Source organism: Cervus canadensis, chromosome 9 (genome assembly GCF_019320065.1).
Source record: "Cervus canadensis isolate Bull #8, Minnesota chromosome 9, ASM1932006v1, whole genome shotgun sequence".
Taxonomy (NCBI): domain Eukaryota; kingdom Metazoa; phylum Chordata; class Mammalia; order Artiodactyla; family Cervidae; genus Cervus; species Cervus canadensis.
The window spans coordinates 18,767,609-18,792,861 of record NC_057394.1 but is presented as its reverse complement, the minus strand read 5'-3'; the positions used below and the strand labels follow the sequence as shown (position 1 = coordinate 18,792,861).

General features: G+C 39.3%; 1 protein-coding gene across 3 annotated transcripts in view; it reads right to left on the bottom strand.

Annotated features, from left to right (window-relative positions):
- Positions 1-25,253, bottom strand: part of ABCC4 (ATP binding cassette subfamily C member 4) — a 210,803-nt gene that overhangs the window by 48,671 nt on the left and 136,879 nt on the right. For all 3 annotated transcript variants that reach the window (XM_043477571.1, XM_043477572.1, XM_043477570.1), the window contains 5 exons: positions 7,894-8,044; positions 6,396-6,515; positions 5,101-5,211; positions 3,983-4,083; positions 2,809-3,000 (listed from right to left, as the gene is read on the bottom strand). In XM_043477571.1, the coding sequence (XP_043333506.1) occupies positions 2,809-3,000; positions 3,983-4,083; positions 5,101-5,211; positions 6,396-6,515; positions 7,894-8,044 (675 nt within the window). The remainder of the gene's footprint in view (positions 1-2,808; positions 3,001-3,982; positions 4,084-5,100; positions 5,212-6,395; positions 6,516-7,893; positions 8,045-25,253) is intronic.

Below are 25,253 nucleotides of genomic sequence, written 5' to 3'. Positions count from 1 at the left end.
GTGGGATATATGATATGCTTTCATGTGTGCTAAGTCACTTCAGTTGTTTCTGACACTCTGGAGCCTGCCAGACTCCTCCGACCATGGGATTCTACAGGCAAGAATACTGGAATAGATTGCCATTTCTTTCTCCAGGGGATTTTCCCAATCCAGCAATCGAACCTGGGTCTCCTGCATTGCAGGCAGGTTCTTTACTGAGTCACCAGGGAAGCCCATGCTATTAATATCAGCTATACTGAAACTGATGCATCTGTGTAAACTGGGATATTTGTAGACTGGGTAAATGGCCAAGATATGGCAGGGACACTGAGAGCTGCTCAGGGCTATAGGAATGCAATTTCTACACTCTAGTGAGGATAGGTAAGAATAGAACAACTCAAAGAAAACCCAGACCAGGCTATCTCTACCATTCACTTATCAAAACTATCATCTGCAAGTCTTTCCCAGGACACCAATGGGTTTGATGAATTGCCCATGGAGAGTGCCACCAGTGTCACTGAGGTTTACATTCCTGAAACCAAAGACATTCAGAGAAAACCTTTACAGAGGTCTTGCTCAAATGCAATGCTGAGAAAAGAGGTCTCTTCGGGCCTGAGACTCTGAATTTCTGAGAGGCTCCCAGGTGGTGTAGGTGCTGCTGGCCCTGGCAACACAGTTGCAAGGAATTAGAAAGCCGGGACAATCTGGGAGTGAGGGGAGGGTTTGCTGAGGATATATTATGTAAAAAGGAGAAAAGGTAGGAAACTAATATTTTTGCACGTTATAGCAAGGTCTAGTAAGCATCTGTAAAAATGTATTATCCAAGTAATAGATCCGAGCGAGAAAAAAATAACAAACCAAAATCAATCTACCTCTAGAGCTGGAAAACGCTTTAAAATGGCCCAGTACTTTCTAAAATGATCAAATCAACCACAAAATCATCTAAATGAAAAATGCAGCCTGTGTTCAGAATCTACTCAGAAAGTCTACAGTGCTATTTACCTCATTTTGGTTCTTTATTTTTACTTGCTATTTCTTCTATGAATTAGAAACCAGCGTAATACCTATTAATTTTTCCCATTTACTTCTGGGAATCGCGACAGCAGAGAAAATGAGAGAAAGAGAATTAAAGCCCCAGTTGTGCTAGGCTGGCTCACTCCCACGTCCCCCCCACTCCCAGCTCTCAATCAAATCAAACACTAAGGGGGTGTCCTGGAGTGACGGGGGCTGGGACAGGTGAGCAGGAGGGGAAACCTGAGATGTACACAGGTGGAGTGAAATGACTTCATGAACACACTGCCTGAGTGTCATCTCCAAACACAGAAATGAAGCTAACGGTGATATTGACAGTGGACTGAGACACAGACCAAAAGTCACATTATTGCAGTTTTTAATTCACTCTCCAGACTCAATTTTCTTACATACATTTTAGAAGCTTGGATAGATCTATGATTTGGGGATTTTAAGATGGAAGAATGCACGTAGCTTATGTTCCTAAGCTGTATTTCAGCTTCTTAGATAATTCATACTTTATGGCTTTTGGCGAATTTGAGATGGGTAAATTAACAGAATTACGTATACAACAAGAAATATGGTGGACACAATGTCTGCAAGCAAGCAAACCTCACTTCCTTCCCAATCTACCAGCCAGCTTTTGCTGTGTGACTAACTGAAGCTTCTCCCTGCATATCATTTGGGCGTTAAATTGAATACTCTTTAGCGTCACAAGGGTATCATTCATTAAATTACAGCTCCAATCCACTAGATGGGTCTGTGGTGGGAAGAGTTTTAAAGAGCAGTTAAATACCAACTATTTAACATGGTAGGTAATAGGTTATTTACGCAGTTGTGCTGTGTGTGTGTTTTGGTTACTGGTTGTTCACAACTATGTGTTACTCATTCACTTTCCCAGCGGGGAGTCTCTCAGCACACTCTGTGTGCCCTAAAAAATACAATTTTGCGGGGGAACAGAGATGAAAATAAGATGCTCTCTGATCTTTAAGAAGCATTAGGGATCTGTGAGATACAGACCCCAAATTACAAAGTATGTCAAAGATGCCATCAATTAACTGTGGTAAAGTACAGCCGAAACACTAACCAACTTAGCCATTTTTAGGTGGACACTTTGATGTCCCTCATGAATATTTTCCCCCTTGTAAAACTGAAACTCTGTATACATTATACAACAAAAACCAATTCCCCTTGCTCAGGTCATGCAACTACCATCCAATTTTCTTTCTTATGGATCTGACTACTCTAGGAAAGCTCAAGTAAGCGGAATGCTACAGTGCTGGTGCCTTTCATGTCTGCCTTACATCATTAACCTGATGTCCTTAGATCGGAAATTTTCTTCCTTTTTCAGGCTGAATAATGTTTAATTGTGAAGATATACCACACTTTTTAATCCAGTCACCTGTCATTTTCTTTAGACATGAGACACTGAGGAAGAACTGAGTGTCTTACAGAAGCAGACACACTAGAGTCAGCTCAGAAAATGAGGAGCCATTCACCGGCCAGGTGACGAGGGGAAGGGTCTCTGAGGTAGAGGACAGCATGTGCAGGGGGAGCTGGGAGGACACCAAGCTTCGGGAGAACCTACAGATGACCCGAGTGCAGGGAGTATGTGAACACCAGAACTTGAAGCTAGAGGGGCAGGTGGGGCACAAGGTAGGCAGGGAAGAGGTTCCTACCACCAAGTCCACTCTCACTTAAGCCTCTTCCAAGAGCCTGCCCTGGTTCTGACTGACACACCGCTCATCAAGCCAACAGCAGGTGTGGGTCTAAATGTTCACAGGTAAACTGTTCAAGAAGGAAGTGGCTGAAACAGACCTTTTCTTTTGACTTAATGAGCGCAGTCAGGTGCTTCAATACCAGAGGCCCATCTAGGCTGTATGAGAAGTTCACATTGTCAAAGATGATCACGCCTTCATGGGGCCAGGACGGCAGCGGGCGTTTCTCGTATTCCCAGGGTGCTTCTTTTTCCAGATCTGTATACTCAATCACCCTTTCCACTGAAATCATCTGAAACACAGGAACAGAGGGTCTCATTAATGGATGTCAGATTATGAATGAAACTTCTTTTGTATCTTTATATGTGCATTTCTATAGTTAAGAATACCTCAGGTCTTAGCATCTACAAAAAACAGAGGTACTCCCTCTACAAAAGACAGAAGTACTAGTTTAAAGAGCATACACATTTATTATGGCTACCATGTTCAACATTATATCAAGACTAAATGACCTAGATAGATTGAATACTCTAAGATATCCAATTTTCATATATACGCTTTTTAAAATAGAAAACCTTGTCAATGAAAATAGTATGTATGGACAGAAATCATTATTAATACTTTGCTATAGAGGGATCATCTGTTATAGATGAATAGAACTGGATGGTCACTACATTTCATTTTAATAATTAGCTACTTTCTACTCTATTAGAGAGTGAAATAGACAAAATTCAGTTTCATCATTTTTCTCTCTTTAGGAGAAAATGAAAATATTCAAAACGGAAGCAATTTACATATTGACTAAGGCCTCCTAAACAAATATAACTCGATACCTTTGATAGTACTTTCCAAAAGAAGGGCCTCAGTAAGTTCAGGCATTCAACACATACAAGGAGACATTCTAAAATGGGGATGGTGGGGAATAATTAAATTAATTGAGCAAATAAACCTCAATACTAAATTCTTAAACTATTATGTAACAAATGTAAACAAGCCTCTAAGAAATAAGCTGTATCTTCTGCAGGATGTCAGAAACTCCCTCCTACAGAGGCATGTATTAAATTTGAAGACAGCTTGTGATGAATATAAAACCAGCTGACGTGGCATACATAAGACTGAGAAAAGATGTATATATTTTATTTTAAATAAATGTTAAACAGATGCTGGAAGGATCTAACAAACCCTGTTAGCTATGATGTAAAAGAGGGTTTTTTAACATAATAATTGCCTTTGTGTCATTTAACGTTAAGGAAAAGGCTAAAAGGTAACATCACCATATTTTCAACTTCAGCACTTTGCCTGACGCACCACTGGAACATCCCCATGAGCATGAGGGCATAGGACAGGGCCAGGCCAACCTGCCCAGCGTCCAAAGCTAAATGAGGAAGAAGAAAGGAAACATTTCAGTCCCACTGTTAACCCTGAGCTGGGCTCCTGTCACTGTGCCTAGACTTCTCGATAATATTTAAATCACTGGCACATAGATAGTATATACTTAGTTATATACTTAGTTATATATATATATAGTATTTATATATAGTATATACTTAGTTATACTTTTACTAACTGTTGATAGAGACCGAGAAAGAAAAGTAAAAAAAAAACAAAACAAGAAGAAAAAAAACAACCACTATGAACACAGAAAACTATTAAAAGAGCTTATTAATCCTGACAGGGTTGACATACTCTTGACAGTTATGATGTAGGGAAGGAAACACGTCATCATGCAGACTTTCGTCACTATGGTTTCAAGGATCATCATGTGATTTCACTTTTTACGTGCAAGGCAGCCACAGTTGGAAACCACGAAAAACAAGTCAATTGGTTCTAAGAGCCAGTGCTTTTAAATCTAAAATACTGCTCTTGTTGTTCCATTATTAAACCCAATGATTCAGAGCTGTTACTATGGAATAGTAATTCACAATAGGGATGGTGAATGCATGCCATGCACACCAACACCACCTGCTCATCTGGTATCCACACCGCAGTGAGGATGGTGTTCTTTCCTACAGAGAATGTTTCTCACCACAGTACACCAGGCATCGATAACCAAGAGATCCGAGCAGTCCTAAAGTCACAAGCTGGACAAAAAGCTTAACAGCAAACTTGTAAATGCTATCAGTAATGTTCAGAAGGTCAGTTGCTAGGCTGACTTCATCCCACTGAAGACAGATTAAAGGGACCAAAGAACACATCAAGAAGTCTCACCAAAAGTCTCATCAAAACACAAATGACTCCTTTACAGGGGCCGTGCTGCAGGATCACATGTGCAAACACTTTAACACAATTCATTAGAACGAAACGGTATATTAGACAAAAGGGCAAAGAGGTAAGTTAATAACTGCAAATGAAGCTGTAACTGTAATCATACTATAAACAGTGATGCACTTACTTTTTGCCAGAATCAGGGACCCAAAGGCAACAACAATGACAAACACAGCACAGATGGCATCCAGACGCACAGCGAACCATCGGGACGTCGTCAGAAACAAGAACCAAGCCTCTGGATTTGAGGACAGAAATAAGCAGAATGAATAAGTAGAGATATTATGTAGGCTGCTTTGAATTGGGATGGGGTCTTCTGCGCAGGTGAACTACAGAAGATTTCTACACAAGTTAGGAAAGCAGTTATAGGCTCAAGCACACCTTGAGGATTGCAACAAGCTAGGTTTTGACATGACAATGTATGGGAATATAGGAATCACTCCAGGAGTCTTGTGGGAAGCAGGCACTGGCAACTTCAAGCCACAGGTTATAAAGAGAAATATGATCCTAATAATTAACATACAAAAATGGTCTCATCGTTGTGTGTCTCATGGTACTGGGCTCCAAGTGAGGCTTATCCTCTCACAAAGTTGACTATTCCCAAGTCTATGCTGGCACAGAAATACCCTGCACTGTTCCCAGCACTGTCTGCACTTACTACAGGGCCCCACATAGTGTTTGTTAATTCCTAGGAGCCAGTATTTGAAGGACCATCAGATAACAGATCTGCATGTGGCTTTCGAAATGTCATTATATCAGTTGGACCAGGATTTTATTAATGTGGAGGAAATTCTGGGTGCCATATCTGATAGAGAAATTATTTTCCTTAATTCTCTAAAAGGATGAGATGCTTCGATAGCATCACTGCAAAGGACATGAATTTGAGCAAACTCTGGGAGGACAGGGAAGCCTGCCGTGCTGCAGTCCATGGGGTCAGAGAGTCGGACACGAATGACCAACTACAACATGCTCTGAAAAGAGTTGGCAAACTAACAGCCTATGGGCCAAGAATGGACACAGTTTGCTTTTTTAAATAAAGTTTTATTGGGAGATTGTCACAGTCATTTGATGATGTATTCTTTCTGCCTGCCTTAGTGCTATAATAGCAAAGCTGAGGAGTTGCAACAGAGACTACGTGTGTTTTTTTTTAAGTTTGTTGACACCCTTCTTAAAGGGCCAAAGCCATAGTATGTGGTGACAATTGGACAATGCAAGGCAGTAAGAGGAGGAAAAGCAGGGCTGTGCAGGGGAAGAGGGGAGCACACACGGGGTGCTGAGGAGAAGGGGGGGGGCAGGTTTACAGAGGGAGACGCAGGGCGGCATAGAGAGAGGTGTGGGCCGGCAAGGCCTCCTGAGAGGGAGGTCAGGCCTCAGAAGGCAGCACATCCCATCCTTTGAAATCATGTCCAGAATTCCACAGACCTGAGTGCAAGTCCTGGTGTGCGTCGAACAGTTCCTGAAACCTCTGTTCAGCTTTGTGTGCCCGGATGGTCCAGAGGCCTTGGAGAGAAGACGACAGGTGGGAAAACACTGGGCTCCGTGCTGGGGAAGCAGAGACAGACACACGACAGAGAAAGTCAGGGAGGCTGGATGCGAGGAAACCAACTGCTTCCTGTGCTCGGCCGGTCATTCATCTTCCCAAGGGGCACACCCAGGGCTTCTTGGCAACTGCCTGGCAAAGTACCTACTGTGACCCTCAAAACTCCTCATCCCAAGATTCACTTTCACAACCCGCATATAAGAGATTCCCTTCAAAGTCATCTTTGACCAATCAAGCTCCCCCTCAATCTGTCTTGCCTCCCACCCTGTTCTTCCCTGACATCCCTCCAGGTAAGAACTTATAATTCACTAATTTTTGATTATCATTTTTAAACTTAATTCTCCATAAGAGTACTCACCGCACTGAATTTTGATGAGCTTTCTGTTGTCACCACCATAAGATTAGAAACTTAAGGGCTGGCACAGGACAGGGGTGAGATAACTGAAGTAAGCGGATAGTCTGCCGTCTCTCGGCATCATCCCTGCACCTGCACCAGGTCTCTGGGCGGGTCACAGAGAATCTGGTACTATACCGCCCTTGTGACCACATGACCCATGCAATTAAGGCATCTTCCACTCTGGGAAACTGATGGATGTTCTTATAACTGCCCTGCTGGATACCCGAGGAATCTGGAGGTCACTGTGGCATGTGACATCACATCACCCTTGTAGAATCTGACAGTGGCCTCAGTGGCCATTCTCTTTTGAGTGACTTCATGTAGGTTTGGGCCTGGTGGCAGACGACTGGCCATTTGTTTCCTGCCATCTTCTCTAAGAGCCCAGTGACCACAAGCACCAGGGTCAGGCTCCTGCCCATCAGGGAACAGGTGGCCTGTAGGCTGCTGGGCAGTGAGGACCCCATACGGTTCTCATTCCCATTGTGAACAAGGCTGTAAGCTGTTGTTTTTTTTTTTTCCATAGGTAGACTGTAACCTGTGACCTCTGTCAGGGATGAGTGATAACCTGTGTTGTATTAATATCAGCAGGATATCACTTTGTTACCTGTGCATCTCCTGAAAAAAGATTATTACTTCTAACATGATGCAGTTATTTTCCTTTTTAGAAAAATGATGCAATATTTTCCTTTTACTGAGTGGCTGGTCTATGTTAGGAATGTGATGAGCAAGACAAAATCGTTCCCTATCCTCATGGTGCTCACATTTGTCCTCTTTGCGTTATAATGCAAAGCTGCAACTAACACTGCCAGCTCCAGGTAGTGGAGGGCCACATTGACTCATAAGGCCTCTAACATGCAATTACCAAATGTAGACTTGGTGAGAAATTCCAAGACAGAATCTACAGGATTTCAGGGTTCTAGTTAATTATCATAAATGGAAGTCAGTCTACACTGACATCCCAACCTGAGAGCCCTGGTACTCACTTGTAGATTCCAGGCGTTTGACATCTCGCGATGTTTCTAAGAAATATCGCCGGAGAACAAAGAAAACGATGCCAAGGGGAACCAGGGGTATGGCAATCCAAGGAATCACCGCCACTGCCACACCCACCACACCAATCACTTGTAGAAATGTCTGAAAGAGAAAATATAGATACAGGGGCCTATTTATCCAGCATTCTCCTAAAAAGTAAAATTTAATGGGTTGTTTTGTTAGGATTAAACTCCTTTTCCTCAAAGGATATGTTGGGAAAAGGTGGTGCTCGTGGTGTTTACTGTACACTTACCGTGTGTGAAACACTGGGCCAAGTGCGAAGTTTCTAGGCATAAGTTCTTTTGATCGACTAAGTAGCCCTAAAGCTCAGACAGTACCATTTGGAAAAGATGAGAATATCTGAGGCTCAGAAAACAGAAACTATCATGAGACACTCAGCTGTCTTCCTACCACAGATGAGGAAACCAGAAGCCTCAGCTATTCATGGAGGGATAAAGAAATGGTTGGTTACAAATTCTGAGTTCAGAAAAGAAAGAGACATTCAAATATTGACCTTTGAAAATTGGAATTCTTTCTTGGTTTTCTGTCCATAGTGACTGTTTATGAGTGCTGCCTGCACATAGGTCTGTATATTCAAAGCGTCACAAGTATTAACTCATTACTCATCACAGTAACCCTACTGAGTAACAGCATTATCTCATTTTATAGATGAAGAGAAACATCAACTTGATGTCGAATGCAAACCAAAATAACAGAGCCAGGGGGAGTCTGGGTGGGGGTCACTGTGATAAATTTAATCTTCCCCCAAACCTACAGCCAACTTTCTGTCATAATGCTAAGGATTCAAAGTGTCCATTTCAAACAATTATTTGATCCAGTTTTTCACCTGAGAGAATATGGTCCATTGTGGACAATGAGGAGTGATTCTATACCTGGAAAGCAAAATCCATTACCCGGGTATCATGCCATCTCAGACAGAGTTAGGGACTAACCTTCTCAAATACTACCAGGAAGAGTAAGACATTCCAATACTCTTGGTCTGAGCAGAAACTGCGATATACCAACAACATAAAAACATGGTGATGGGAATTAAACGAGATAATGTTTAAATGCTTACCATTTCATATATAACATTTATAAATTCTAACTTCCTTCATTGTGTTCTAGATGCAAGGAACCAGGAGGGGGGTGTATAGTGTGTTAATAGATTAACGGGCCCAAAGAATCGTAAGAACCTCATGAAGCCGGACCCTGTGAGAAAATGCATTGTAAAGACAGGAACTGCTTCATACTACCTATCAGAGTACTTGCAGAACATTTCCTAAATGGAATGATGACTGTGGCTTTTTCTCTGGCCACAGAGAATATCAAATGTGAGGTCTATTTTGTTTAAAGAGGCACATTTCCAATAATATGACGACTAAACCTCATGCCTACTACAATTTCTGTCCTCTCTGTATTTCCAACGATAGGCCTTCCCAAGACTGATAACCTTAAGGAAATGGAGGCAAGCCAACATTTTTTTTGGAGACGTAACGTTTCTTATTCCATATCTTCTCTCTCTTTCAAGCTTTTGTGTGAAGACTTAACTGTTAGAAAACTGCTAAGCATTTACGGGAGACCAAGGGAAAAAGTGGTGCACTTATGAATCAAAATGAATGACATTTTCTATTCTACACAGTATGAATTGGTAGTTGACATTAAGGAAAAAAGAATTTTCAAACTTGCGAATCCCAGGAAATTCAACTGTGTCCACCCCAAGGTCAGCCTCCTTGGAGCAAGCAGCCTGGTTAGGACATCAAGATGACTAAGACTGAGGACCCTGTTGCTACCACCTGTGGAAGGGAAATCTGATGAGCACCTCTGAATGGATGCTGTCTCTGGACAGCAGCTGTTTCTGATAAAAACACAGTGGCATCTAAATAAATTGTTAACTAAGTATATAAACACAGCAGAGAAAGGAAAAAAAAGTAAAGATTTCTGAAAAATGCTAATGGCTTTGTGTAAAAAGCCATTCAAAAAATGTGAAAACTAAGATAACCGCTTTATTCCTAGTGCACATGGCAAATTTTCTCATATCACTGAAGAAACCCCACCATTTCCTAGATCCAGTTGACTACCAAGTGAGTGGAGGTGATTACCTCACTCTCCAAGTTACCAATAATAGATAATTCATAAGGCTTGCCATGGTTTGCCACCTCTCCAGTATTTTACTGGCATTATATAATTTCATTCTCATATCAAATCTGAATAAGAGATTCCTGTTTAAAAAGCACAACAAGGTTTAGTAATTTGCTCAAAGTCAGAGAATGCATTCATTTTGACTCCAAGCCTGTCTTTTTAATTTCTGCCTGCTATGGTATCCCATATACAGATAAAATTCATAATAAAAAAGATCTAAATTTCTTCCCCTGTTCATCTGCATTTTCTATTTGTGTTGAATTTCTTAGGGTTACATGGGTCTCTTCCATGCAGGGGCCAGACCATGTTTCCCAGTTAATTTGAGCTAAGCAGGCTCTGATGCCCTAACAGCAGACAGATCAGGAAAAGGTCATAAAAATGAATGCTACACATTTTAATAAATACTGTTTAATAGACACTTACATATTTTAACAAATACTGTTTAAATAAGAAAAGTTTCATAAGCATAAAAAACAACCCGACTTAATTGTCATAAATACATAAACCCCAAGAACACAAAATGAGACTAAGTTTTATAAGTTCAATATCTACATTTGGGTTAAAGTTTCCCCAGGAATTCTCTATGTCTACAATTAACACTATATTCTAATATTGCAGATTTAACGTATTCCTTTCACAAGCACAGTTTTAAATATAAGGGCCTGTTTGCCTGTTTAGCATTTAAATTTCAAATTGTTTACAGTCCTGTAGGAATTCCTAGGTATCTACCCACATTTTACTTTCAACTTAATTCCACAGGATTCTATTCCTGCTAGTCTTTGTGAAGCTTGTGCCAAAGAACATGTTTTCTATAAACAGCAGTAAAAATGTATTCTTCTTATTTTATGCAAATAAATGTCATCCATACTTTTGGCTCACTCCAGGCTTATTTGAACTCTCGCTCATATTCATATTAGGCCCAATGTGAAATATGTATTTAATTATAAAGTCACTTAATAAGTAGACATTACTTTTACTATCTGTGTACACTATTAAAAAATAAAATCAGGATCATTAAGCCTGCTAACACCTCAGAAGACTCTCAAACCTTTGAATTTTCCTGTCAGATTCTTAAGAACTTTGTTCCAAGTGTGATAAGTACAAATCGTCCTGACTGCCTTAAACTTCTACTGATTTATATGGAAGTTGTGACTCAAATGCCATAAACAAGATTCATCTCTTGGCACAAGTTTCTTCTGATTTAGGGAAAGAAACAAATGAGTTTTGTTCAGTAAGGTATCTGCTGACGTGGGTGTAGGAGTGATTCTATTTATTCTGGAAACATGAGATAAAAAATTACCTTTCAATGAAATGACTATCTCATCAATTGTTTTAGCTAGGATAACACAAGATACTTGTTTTAAAATCTTGGACAGGCTACACAAAACTCTCCAAGAATTAAGAAATAAAATGTAATTTCTATGAATCAATATTCAGTAACCTTCAAACACTGGATAAAGGGGAAAACGAGGAAAGCTCTTCAGTGTAAGGTCCTAAATCTAATACTGACCTAGAGTTAATATTGAGTCTGCAGGTGTTAAGTGGATATGGTATCTTGAATGTTCACGGGAGTTTAGAGACCAGCTCTGGTTTGGTTTCAGAGCCTGTTTCTCTTGACCTCACCCAACCCAATTAATTCTGTTAAATCAGAAAATGATGGGAAGTTGGTGTGTCTTATCTGTATGATGAGATCCATACACACTCTAGTATTAAGTATTCTAAACGTGTGCTGTCCTTAGGATTCATTAACCATCCCTTTCATCCCTAATTTGACTGCCTCAGATCTTTTCAAAAGAATACAGGGTCAAAACAACAAATTTTGTAAAGCAATTCTCCTTCAATTAAAAGATAAATTTAAAAAAATTATAAAGGGTCAATTTGATCCAATAGATTTTTTAAATCCAAATTTATATGCTCCTAATAACATAGTTCAATAATGTATAAGGCAAAATCTGACAAAGCTCAGTAGAAATACACAATGCCATACCCACAGTAGGAGATTTAAACTCACCTACCTCAAAAACTGAACTAATAGGATAAATAAGTTTAAAAAAAAAAAAAAAATCAATGGAGATATAAAATATTTTTAAAACATGACCTAATCAAGAAATATACAATAAGGTACTCATTAGATGTTCTTTTCAATTATATATCCTATACTATAAAGCAAGTATCAACAAACTTTAATGAACAGAAAGAGTACAGAATATATTCTGACCTAAGTGGATTTAACAAGAAATAACAAAAAGGTAACTACTGTATCATTAAATGTTTGGAAGTTCAGTAACACATTTGGAAGTATCATCTAATTCAAAATTGCAATAAAATTAAAGTATCCTGACATAAAAGAAAATAAAAATCTATAGATATTAAAATTTGAAGGCTGCAACTAAAGCTGTGCTTAGATGCTGTGCATTTTCACCCTCCCCGTCCCCCCCCCCCCCCAACACACACAAAGATATTAGGCCCAGAGAGCTTCAAGAGTAGACTGTGGAAAAAGTTTTACCAAATTCATCCAGAGAATGAGTCCAGCATTATCATAATATAAAAATCAGACAAAGACCTTAAGAGAAACAAAAATTATAAACCAAACTGTCTTAAAAACACTAAAGGACACACGAATAAACTGAATCTAACAACACAAAAAAGTAATATTTCACAATCAGACTTGGCTAGGTAAGTCAGAAATCACAAGGCTGGCTGTTACAAGCGATAGCCGGAACTTTTGGGCAGGAGCCAATACTGTTCACGAAGGCAGAATTTCTTTCTATTCACAGAAGCCTTAGCTCTTAAGCCCTTTCAACAGACTGAATTAGGCCCACCAAGACTATCTAAGATAGGATTCCTTACTTAAGTCAACTGATTATTCACTTTAATCATTTTTACAAAATATCTACACAGTAACAGCTTGACTACTTTTTGACTGAGTAACTGCGGAATGCTGCCTGGCCAAAATGACACATAAACTGACCCTGGTAGCTTAGCGGTTAGGATTTCACGCTTGCACTGCCACAGTCTGGGGTTCAATCCTGGGTCAGGGAACTGAGAGTCCCACAAGCTTGAGGTAAGGCAAAAAATGAAAAAAATAAAATACATTAACAAAAAGATACATTTCTCATGTATTTTTATGAGGTCTGCACATCTTTGATGCCAAAAACTGGCAAAACATTCCAAGGAAAGTATAAACCAATATAACTCATGAAGAAATGAAAATATTCTTGACAGAATGTTAACAAATTGATTACACATTATGACCAGTTGTAGTTTAGTTAAGCAATATAAGGTTAATTTAACCTGCAAATATCACTTGGTATAATTTATCACATTTAAAGATTAATGGTGAATAATCATATGATTATCTCAACAAATGTAGAAAAAATACTGGTCAAATTTCAAGACCTAGTCTTGATTTTTTAAAACAGTAAAATGCTCAGGAATTTAGGAATTAAGGGAAATATTCAATCTACCTAAAAAACTGTAGTTAACATCATTCTTGATGGAAAAATATTGAAATAGTTTTGCCTTAATAGTACAAGAATTTCTTATCACTCTTTTCAACATTTTACTCAAACCTCTAGCCACAGCAAGGAAATAAAATTAATATTGTAAGTGAAGAAGTAAAACTGACATGATTGTGGATATAGAAAATTCAATATAATTTAAAAAGAAAAACCAAGTCCAAGAAATGCAAAGTGATTCACAAACAAATCATTATATTGCTATATATTAGCAACAAGCAAGTCAAAAGTTATCTTAAGAACAATTCCATAAATACAATTGAAAGAAATCAAATATTCAGGAATAAAGTCAATCAAAGCATTATAAGACTTCTATAAAAACTAAAAAACACTTCTAAAATTAAAGATGACCGCAGTAAGTCAAATATATAACTGACCTCAGATACTCCTCAAATCCCAGAAGGCTTTCTTTGAAAACAAATTAAAAGGCTTCTAAAATTTATACAGAAAAGTAAGTGATCTAGAATGATCAAAACAATCAGAAGTACTGAGTTAGAGGAATTAAACCAGAGAATGTCAAGTCTTACTAACACATACAATAACTAAGACCACGGTATTGGTAGAAGTGGAACAAAATAAAATATACCAAATAAATAAAGTACACAAACTCACAGTCTTGACTACATAGAGTCAAATGATTTTGAATCAAGTGCCAATTCAATCCATAAAGGTGTTATAAATGAATGTTGCTAGCATAGCTGGAAAAAAAAAATGACCAGTGTAAGCATGCATGAAAAAGAACTCTATCATTAATCATCAGGAAAATGCAAATTGATACCACAATGAAAGAAGTCATGCACAGAAAGACTAGACACAAAGCCTGATAATACTATGTGTTGCAAAAATTGCAAAGGTGTGGAACAACCAGAACTCCCATATATTGCTGGTGGGTGTGTAAAATGGTGCAACAATCTTGAAAAGTTTTATGGTAATTTTAAGTTAACAACTGCTTACCTTATGACCGAGCAATTCCACCCGTACATGTGCATTTGATTGAGAGGAATGATAACCTATGGCCATATAAACACAAGGTTCCCTGCTAAAAGCTACAAACACCACAAATGTCCTTCAACTAGAGAATGGATACATAAATTGTGGTATCTTCATACAATAGAATGACTCAGAAAGGAATAAGAAAGAAAAGAACCACTGAAACATGCTACAACACGGTAGGTCTTGAAAATCTTGAAAACATGTTAAGCAAAAGAAGGCAGTGCAGAAAAACCTGTACTGTGTTGATTCCATTTATTTTAGGAGCACAAAAACGGGAAAACTGACACAAGGTGAGAGCAATCTAGCACAACTGTAGGGGTGTGGAAATTCACTCCAGAGGGGCAGGAGAGATTTTCCGAGGTGGTGAGAATGCTCTAAATCTGGTTTTGTGTGCTAATCAAAGGAAGACTAAATCAACAGACCCAAAGGAAGAGTTGCAAGAAACAAATGCGTCCTGAAACTCACAAGCAGAGAACCACCATAAGATAAACAGATTACAATAAATCATGTTCCACCACAGATTAAAGCAATATATCCACACATAAAATGCTAAGCAAGGAAGTTCTTCAGCACACCCGCTCTTCATTTTGTTGAGAAAACTCATCGGTAGACAGAATTGAAGAAATATACCCAAGAATAGAATATGGAGGACTTCCCTGGTGCACAGGATAAGAATCAGCCTGCCAATGCAGGAGGGTTCAATCCCTGGTCGGGGAAGATACCACGGGCTAAGGAGCAACTAAGTCCAAGTGCCACAACTACTGAAGCCCTTGTGCTCCACAGCATGAGAAACCTGCGCACCCCAACTAAAGAGCAGCCCCTGCTTGACGTGACCCATGCGCAGCAATGAAGAACCAGTCCAAACAAAAATAATTAAAAAACCAGCATATGGCCCTCAACATAAGTATTTGCTGTTTGATCATTTCTAAATATATAAGATGGCAAGGAGAGAAAGTATTGTGAATGACAGTTGTAGTTTTCAAATGGACATCATCCAGTGATGCTATAATGTAAAATTTTATGCTCTGAACACCACCAGGAGGTTTGATGAAAATGGGGTCCTTATTTTTTCTTTAGGTCTTAATTAGCTTTTTGTTAAACTATAAACATTATCACGGGAGCACACATGCTGGGACATACAAAATGCAACACTTGGTTGCCAGCCTAAGAAGGTCCCCACTGATTAACTGTCACCAGGCTGACGCTGACGGTGCTGATTCCTAAGTATGCTAACTATTATGCCGGAAAAAAACGCAACCATCTCATCTTTCATTAAAAAAGGTAAACAGAGCATATGAGTGGGCTTATGTGAAGTATACTACCTTGATCTCAGAAACCCAAGGGTCAAGTGTTTGTAAATATTTCCAGTAACCAATATCACTGATTCTCCTTTCTATTAACAAGGGAACCCACTTTAACTCGGCAGTGTGCATAAATCTCTGGGACTAGCATTTTCAGGGAATATTCGATCCCTGCAAATTCCTAACTAAAACGCTTTTGTTGATTTTAAAAGCGTGAAAATGCTGTGACTCAGTTCAAATGAATGAGTTTACTTTTAAAGAGTCCGTAAAACAGAGATCTTTCAAACAGGGCAAGGCTGCCTAACTAACAATCTCTTTTGTCCAACCGGGATTTGAGGGAGGGGTTGGGGGAAGGGGTCAACACACCACAGAAAAGCTCAAAATGACAAAGTCATTGTTCAGTGAAAGAGGCTGGAATGCTTTCTACACACTTTCCCTGACATCTCTACACAATGAAATGCAAGGGTCAGTGGTGCTGAGACAAGTAAAGGCAGTTCCACTCTTTGCTTTTATAAAAGCAAGTGACCCAGCCTATTATGCTGAGTCTCAGGCTTTGTTCTCAATATCCAGATGCAGTAGCCTGTTCTTCTGCGCTCCCCTCTCTGGAAAGAAATGACTGAGGACACCTCCTTCACTTTTTCTTTTTCTTGGGCATTTTCACTTCATAAAACTGCAGTCAGTGCGTTGTGTGTGTGCTGAGGAGGGAATGACAAGGTCCCTGGTGGTCTCACCAGGGCTGGCATTGGTGGCTCAAGAGGCCTCAGGATAAGCCCTTTGTGTCCATGAAAGGACGTGAAGAGTCAGTTATTTGAGCCCAGCCGAGCTGTTGTTGTGGGGTTTTCTTGGGGGGTGGGGTGCGGCAGAGAGTGTGAGGAGGACAGGTTTGGCAATTCAGCTTTCCTCAATAAATTACAGCATTTTGCTGCATGCTCAGAGCAGTTCCCCAATTTTTTAATTAGTCTACATAAATTCAAGCTTTATTAATATACATAAATTCTTACTGGTCATTTCCACATATTTTGCTATTGGAGGACTTCTTGAAAGTGATCCTTTTAATGGAAGTGAGTGTGTGTGAAAGAGGCTCAGTCGTGTCAGACTCTTTGCGACCCCATAGACTATACAGTCCATGGAATTCTCCAGGCCAGAATACTGGAGTGGGTAACTTTTCCCTTCTCCAGGGGATGTTCCCAACCCAGGGATCGAACCCAGGTCTCCCACATTGCAGGCAGATTCTTTGCCAGCTGAGCCACATTACTCTCTGTGATGGTTCCTTATTGTCCCTCTGCACAGTTGTTCTATGAGCTCCTTCGGGAGAGTTTAAAGAAAGAGTTCAGGAATAACTGAGATTCCTTACTACATGTTACCTGAGATCCTGAAGCTTCAGAAATTCTATGGAAATATTTAGTTCTATTCCCCACTGCCCCCCAACCCAATGAGCCTACATTAGAAAGTGACCATTAGGGACTTTCCTGGTAGTCCAGTGGGGCTTTCCGAGTGGCTCAGGCAGTAAAGAATCTGCGTGCCATGCAAGAGACCTGGGTTCATTCCCTGGGTCAGGAAGATGACCTGCAAGGGAATGGCTATCCACTCCTGTATTCTTGCCTGGAGAATTCCATGGACAGAGGACCCTGAGAGGCAATACAACCCATGGGGTCGCAAAGAGTTGGACACGATTGAGCAATTAACACTGCCTTTCACTTTGGTGGTCTGGTGGTTAAGATTCCTTGATTCCAATGCAGGGGGTATGGGTTCGATTCCTGATCAGGGCATTAAGGGCCAACAGGCTTCAGAGTGCAGCCAAAAAGCTTAAAAATCCATTAAAATCTTCAGGGATTACAAACCTAGAAACACTGTGATACACATTCATGTGGTGATACACATACATGGGCCTGGAAACTGTGAAAATCACTTTAGTGCAACATAATGCATTACTGGATTATTTTTCCTAACTAAAGATATATGTGGCATTTAAATAAACTAGCCATTATTTATCATTTCACATGCAGTTAGATGTTACACCAAGAATTTTATTGACTCCATTATGTCCACCAAACAAATTTTCTGAAGTTGGTCATATTATCTCTTTTATGGAGAAGGAAAATACAGCTTTTTGGGACAGAGGGAGAGACCTAGGATTCAAGAATGGAAAGGCAGACTGTGGAGTTCCCCACTCCAGCACTGAAAGCTCTTGGCATCATGAATGATTACCAGTTAACATAAAATCTCTATATGATTCAATAGCACACTTGACCCTCACACCATGAAAACATCACGTTTTTCCTAGAGATTGAAGAACTCTGCAAAAAAAAACATTTTCAGGGTTCTCACATCATCAGAATCACACTAATAGACTTCGGCAACTGGGCTTTTTCATGCTGACTTCCTCTTCTTTTGTAATGAACAGTCAGTAACTATAATTTCACTAGACAGGTAACTGAAGAATCAAACTAGCAGTGTACAAACCTGTGACTGCTCCTCTGTTAGGACAGGAGGATAACACTGCCATCACCTGAGGGGACAGACTGTATTGCAACATAGAATCCTGATTAAGAACAGAGGGTTTTCATTAGCCACACCTGACATCATGATTTGGCTGTTCCAAAGATGAACTTGGACAAACCAGTGCCTCTTCCTGTCTTCCCTACCTTGTTAAAACCCCAACATTCTACCAACATTCCAAACCAAACTCCTGTGCTGATGACACAAGTCATCCTACGATCTGACCCCCGCTGGGCCTCTCCATCTTCATCTCCAATGACTGATCTCCAACTTTACAATCTAACTATTTACGCTATGCTGGCCCCACCAATATCCTACACTCTCCTAGGCTCCCTGACGTTTATGCCTCCTCCACCCCTAAATGAGGTTCTGGAAGCCATCCCCAACTCCCCAGGCAGGGTTTTCGAAGATGCTCCCTTAACTGCTGAAATCTAAATAGCTGGCCAACACGGAAATAATCCAGAATCTTAATGTTTGGGTGTAATTTATCAACATATATGGATATCAAGTCAGAGTTTCTCTCTATAAATCCCATCCGTAATGTGTCATTGAGAACGTCTACAACAATTGTCAAACTCTCAGCACAGAATTTTCCTTTATTTCTCCAATTCATCCCTCACTCCTACGCATCTGCTGTCTCATTAACATATTTTCCATTCAAGCAAAGCCTTTATTAAGACCACCCAGAGTATCCAACTTGCCAGACAAACAACTCTTGCACTTGGAATTCACAACAAGTTCGGATAAGTTCAGTTCAGATAAGTACTGTCATCTATGAAACTCTAACACCCTTCTATGATATGTTAGTCTGTATTTCACTGAAGAAAATCAATTTGATTCCTAAATAAGCAAACATTCGGACATTCGAAGGAAAAAAACAATGGTGTCTGCTGGTCTTAGAGAATTGTGGGCAGGTTAATCTATTCAACACAGTGTTTAAGAGAGGCAAAGACACAAGAAACATAGAAATAAAAACCAGGTCTTTCATATAATTACAAAGTAGTAAATAAATTATCTTTACGGAGAAGGAATAAGACAAGAAAAAGTATATAGAATACTTTAAAAGTAATAAAAATGAAAATTATCCAGTATCTTTCAAGGTTTACCAAATATACCCAAGGATGAGCAGAATCATCAAAAATGAGCTTGAATACACTTGGCACTAACTACATCCTTTAAAAAGAAAACTGCTTCACACCCTTTGTCATACCTACTGTCAGCTGGTGACTGAAAGACTGCTTCCCACTGGGCACCTGGCTTCCAGCTACACCTTCAACCCCACCATCCACAGGGGTCTCATCTGGGATCAAAGGTCACCTCCTTGAAGCTCCATCCACCTCCTGACCCAGGACATGGAACTGCCTCCAGCCCACATCTGGTTTGCCTTCCAGGACTTCCTTCTGCAAGTGATGAATTCCTGGATGGCTCTCTCCCCCTGGGGGGCTGGAGAAGACTCAGGAAAGGAAGGTTTGGTACCTCAAGGCCTCAACTCCAATCCTTGTTTGTTGAAGGGAAAGAGGAATACATCACCCAGCACAACCCCAATCCCGAACTCATCAATACTTCCATAAGCTTCTGAGGTTTGGCCCTGAAAATCATTTACTCTGTCTGGGGAAACTTGTCCTTCTGTAAAGACTCAGCGACTATCTGCTCAGTGACAGATACACAGGTGCCACGCTCATTCCAGGTTTCCAATTGAGCACAGGATACCTCCACCTGGAGGTCCAAAAATGTCAAGATCTGAGTGTGGAAATCACATTTGTCTCACACTGATATAAAGCCTTACCCATTCTCCTAAATAGTACACTCTCACAGTAATGCATCAAACAATACTGTACTTGATGACTGTCTCACCATGGAAGATGGGAATTAGTTTCATTCACCTCCATGGCTCAGCTGGTAAAGAATCCACCTGCAATGCGGGAAACCTGGGTTTGATCCCAAGGTTGGGAAGATTCCCTGGAGAAGGGAAACGCTACCCATTCCAGTATTCTGGCCTGGAGAATTCCATAGACTGTATAGTCCATGGGGTCGCAGTCAGAAATGACTGAGAAACTTTCACTTCACTTCTTCCACATTCCACACCCTGCCTGTGCCTACCACATGGAACACACTTACTTAGTGAGTGAAGACAAAGGCTTTACTTTTTCCATCCCACATCCCTAGCACAGAGAAGTCCAATAAAAGACTGCTGAAAACGAACCAAAATGGAAGATATGTTGTAGGAAAGGAAAATGTTGAAAGAATTGCAAATTTTCATACATATGTAATAGGAAGAACTCATTTTACGAAAGAAATTTCAACGTTTTCCATTATTATATATCTAGCTGCAAACATAACAATACAAATACTAATCACTGCAAACTGAAGAATATAACTGCCCATCAAATGTTGTAAATTTACTGTATTATTGGAATGATTAACCATTATTGGAATCACTAAGAATTATTTAATCCTAAATAAAATTAAAATTTAAAATTAAATACTATAGAAACATTGTAAATATTATGTATGTATGTACCATTATTAATTAAATTAATCACTGTTAAGAAAATGAGTGGCTACATTTATGTTGCTTGTATTCACGTTGTGCCATTAAAAATATCGGTCATACACTAGAAATGTGAATTTTAATGGATGAGTATTTTGTTTGAATTTATTCAAATTCAGTATATTTTGAAAGTCAAACCGTTCTTCAAAGAATTCCTCCAATGTTAAATTCTCTCACATGTGAGATATTTAATGAGGGAAGAACACAAAGTTCTGGCTTGATAAATGACTTGGTTTTTAAAAATACTGTTAGTACTCAAAGCTGTTATGATTTTTGAAAAAGCAAACAAACAAACGAGTTTCAACAACACCTTGATAAACCAGATTCGTGCTGCCAGCCATTGGCTAACTTATCTGATAAGCCCACGGCAACCCTGAAGTAACCTACAGACTGTTGTCATTTTATATAAATTATTTATTTCCTATGATACATCCAAAAACTTCCCTCACTTCTGGCCTTCCCTTCCAGAAGGCCTTGGCAGCCAAAAATTGGTTTCTGTTCATTCACTCTGTTTCATACCTGTGTCAACTCAGCTTCCCGAATCCCACACATTACCCCACGGTTCCTCTGGAATTCTCATGGGAATGCCAGACAGTTGTGAAGCACACTCGTTTTAAAATGAGCTGCGTCACTCATCAGCATGGATATGGATCACTCACTAAAACTAAAAATGAAGCAAAAAATAAACCAAAACCCATCAATTCACACAAATTCAAATCATGTGTTGAAGTCCAAGGGACAAAGTTAAGGAAATAGTTTCTATCTGCCCAGCAAACTGGGCACTTTCACACTTTAGCATTTTCTCATCTTAGCCACTTAGTTAGTGGCTAAGTTAGTGAAATGAATGATAAAATCTGACTTCTGACTTTCTCACTGGAGAATTACCTTTCCTAACCCATGATGAGGATTCTGTTCTCAGTCTCCTTTCCCCAATTCACCAGCAGCAGACCCAATTATACTACAACCCAATGGTCCATTCTCTGAACTCTTATTACTTACAAGACCAACAAAACTGTCACTGTCTTACAGAAAAAGTGATGAAACACACACGCTCTGGATTAAAAAGTTCCCATGGATAAGTGTAATTACATTATTTATATATCTATTTGATTTTAATTCTCCTGTAAGGTATTATCGCATGCTTATCAGTAAGAAACAAATGTTAAACATGTCAGTGTTGGTTTGAATATTTCAAAAGTGGAAAGATATCTTAGCTTTGAATTTTGATTTGCATTCTATTTCTTGCTATACATCCTGCCAAGTTCTTTCTGGCTCAAGCATCAGAGATGACATGTAGATCAGGAAGGACCACAAGATAAAACCAAGGTTAACGTCTTGATATGGAAATTCCCAAACCTTTCTAAACTCAGCTGATGGGTTTAAGAGGACTGGCGTTGTGTGAGATTCTCTGAGCACAGGAGCAGCTGCTAGTCACTAAGATCCTTACCCTAAGAATCCGATGAGAGGTATTAAAACCCAGCTTCTCCTGAGGTCGGCAGCAGGTTTTGCTAAGGACATTAAAATCAAAGGCAGACAGGAAATTTTCAATCTCAGTTAAGAAAGGGGATGACAAAACTCTTTAGACAAGCTGATGGGTCGGTCAGACAAGAGACCTTCCATTTCAGACTCCCATGCACTTGAGAGGATGTTACTGGTCACTGAGATAACACTGAGGATAAGTCAAAGTGGATAAAATGTCCATTCAAAAAATTAAACAATTCCTTAAAAAAAAGAAAAAACCATCAACTTCTTAAGAAAAGTCATAAGGTGAGTCAAACTGATTGTCATTTTGACCTTCCTTTGCTTTAATTCAGGAGCCTATTTAGAAATGTAACAAGCAACCCTCTTCATTCGGCTCAGCTAGCAGAGCTAATAGGCTTCTAATTAATTTCCAGAAGATTGCTGTTATAACTAACAGGTTTTAAACATTTGGTTGATTGGGGAAAATGAATTGCATATAATGTATTTGATTTGGAAAATTAGTTTTCATTCTATGTGCTTACCATAATAGTGTTTATTTTAAGTTTACATGATTCCATTAAGAGTCCCAGATCACACCACGGAGAGTTCTTTTCATCATTACAGAGTCCTACTCAACTTAAAAAAATAAAAATCAATTTACATTTTTATTTTTGTTTTTATTTCGTTGAGTCAGGTTAACTTCATTTTTCTGGCTTTAATAAAAATCTTCTCTTGCTAATACAGCAACAAGGCCCAAATACTTCAAAATGATCTCAGTGATACCTTGTCAAAAGCCCACTCATCGAATGCAAATCCTCTGGGGAAAGGCTTCGGCACACAAAGTACGATGAACCAGTTACCGCATTGTTTATTAAGTTTCACTTGATTCCTCCTGACAACCATTTAAACAATGAACGTTGGGAAATGTCCCTCAAAGAATCAACAACAATGGCAGGGATCGGGCTTTTATATTTAGCTAATACTATTTTTAAAAGGAGAAAATATTTCTTCCTGAAGGGATTATGGAAGCCTTATTAAAGACACCTGCAAACAAAACAAGTGACAACAGATCTTTATCATAATTGATAACTGAGTCATCTTTTATACAAAAACTCCTTTCTTGGAGACAATAATACAGAGATTTACCATTGCTGTTAGATTCAAGAAATCATCTAATTGGGACTACTGGTATTTAACAATCGTGTGTTCCATCAAGATTAAGAGACCCTTGTCTCTCAGGTTAAAACAAAGACTAGAATTTTCTCCTCACACTACTGAAAATGTTGGACACTGAAAGCAGGTAGCATCCTCTGTAAGTCATACAAATATATGTGGTGAATTTATCATTATGAGGACTAACTAACCATCTGCGAAGCACATAGTGGGCCAATCGGCTCTGGAAACCCAACCTTGGCCTGGCTAGCAGTAGAAAAGGCGCAGAACCTTCCACAAAATCTTCTCAAAGTAATTAACCATCACTCTCATAACACGGGACTCTTTTGGTAAAAAATTGCTTCTGAGGATAAATTATGTAGCCCGGTAGGACTCAAACATATAAGTTTGCAAAAGCAGTGGTGGCGGGGTGGGGAGCAGAATCAGACATCTTTGCAGTAAAAACTACTTTGCCTCTAAATCACAGACTACTTCACATTGGTTGACAGTGGACGCTTTCTCCCAAAGGTTGCACCTTTACAGCCAGATATTCACTGACACATTGTTTGTGACTTACAGGAATGCCTCGAATAATTTCAGACCAAGTACTGATTTTTCTGACATAGCTAACTTTCCAAATTAAGGTACTCTGGACTCCTTTTATAACCATGGCTCCTGAAAAGAGCCTAAGTTTTGACTTAGAGAGCATTTGAACAAGAAAATAAAACTAGGGAGTTGGGAGCAACAGCACCAAGCCATAAGCACATCCTCACCACAACATTTCTCTCCTTCCTGGCCTTAAAATGGGATCATGTTAACTGGCACTAAGAGAAAGTGAAAAGGGTTTAAACCCAGGAATTATTAGCAGGATTTTAGAAAATATTCAACTTTTGATAAATGCTATATATTTGATAAATCCAAAATAAACACTTGACAAGGTCCCTGTAGCTTGAATAAGTGAAAAGTAGACAGGGAAAAAACAACAGGGAAAAATCCCAGTGAGCAACCGTACTGAATAAGCAGATGAGAACTGAGATGACCTAATACCATTCTTTAGAACCTCCAAGCTGACAGAAAAAACAAAGGCTGGAGAGAAGGTATTTCTGTGGGATTATAGGATTTTTTTTTTTTTTTTTAAAAAAAGACACCTTAAGATACAGCAATCAACATGTTAAAAGAAAAGCTGCCTACACAAACAAAAAAAGACATTTTCTGAGATGACTTTGATCCCATACTCAAATTATTGGCTTAAAGGTACTTGCTTTTAAAGGCTTTGTATCTTCCATAACTGCTCTCTATTGTCCTTGTTAAAGTATTATTTTCACCTTATTATTACTAATCTTTTCTTTGTAAGTAACCACACCTGGCTTTATAAAAAAAAAAAAAAGGTGCAGTAAATATTTGTCCTTTGTGGTAATACAATGCATAATTTAGTTAATCTAGGCTATCTTTCCATGAGAGATGATTATTTCTACATTATGAAATGCACACACAGTAAAGGGAATCCACGCCAGACACCTGGAAGGCAGAGGGAGAACCACTTACCCAGCATGTCACTGCTTCAGACCAACCCTGACGTGACTGTGTAGCCACTCCTGCCCCAGGGGTTACTCATGTTAACTTACTTAGTCTCCCAGTCACAGCCGCACCTTTCTCTCACAAACATGGCATTTATTTAAGATAATAGGACACAT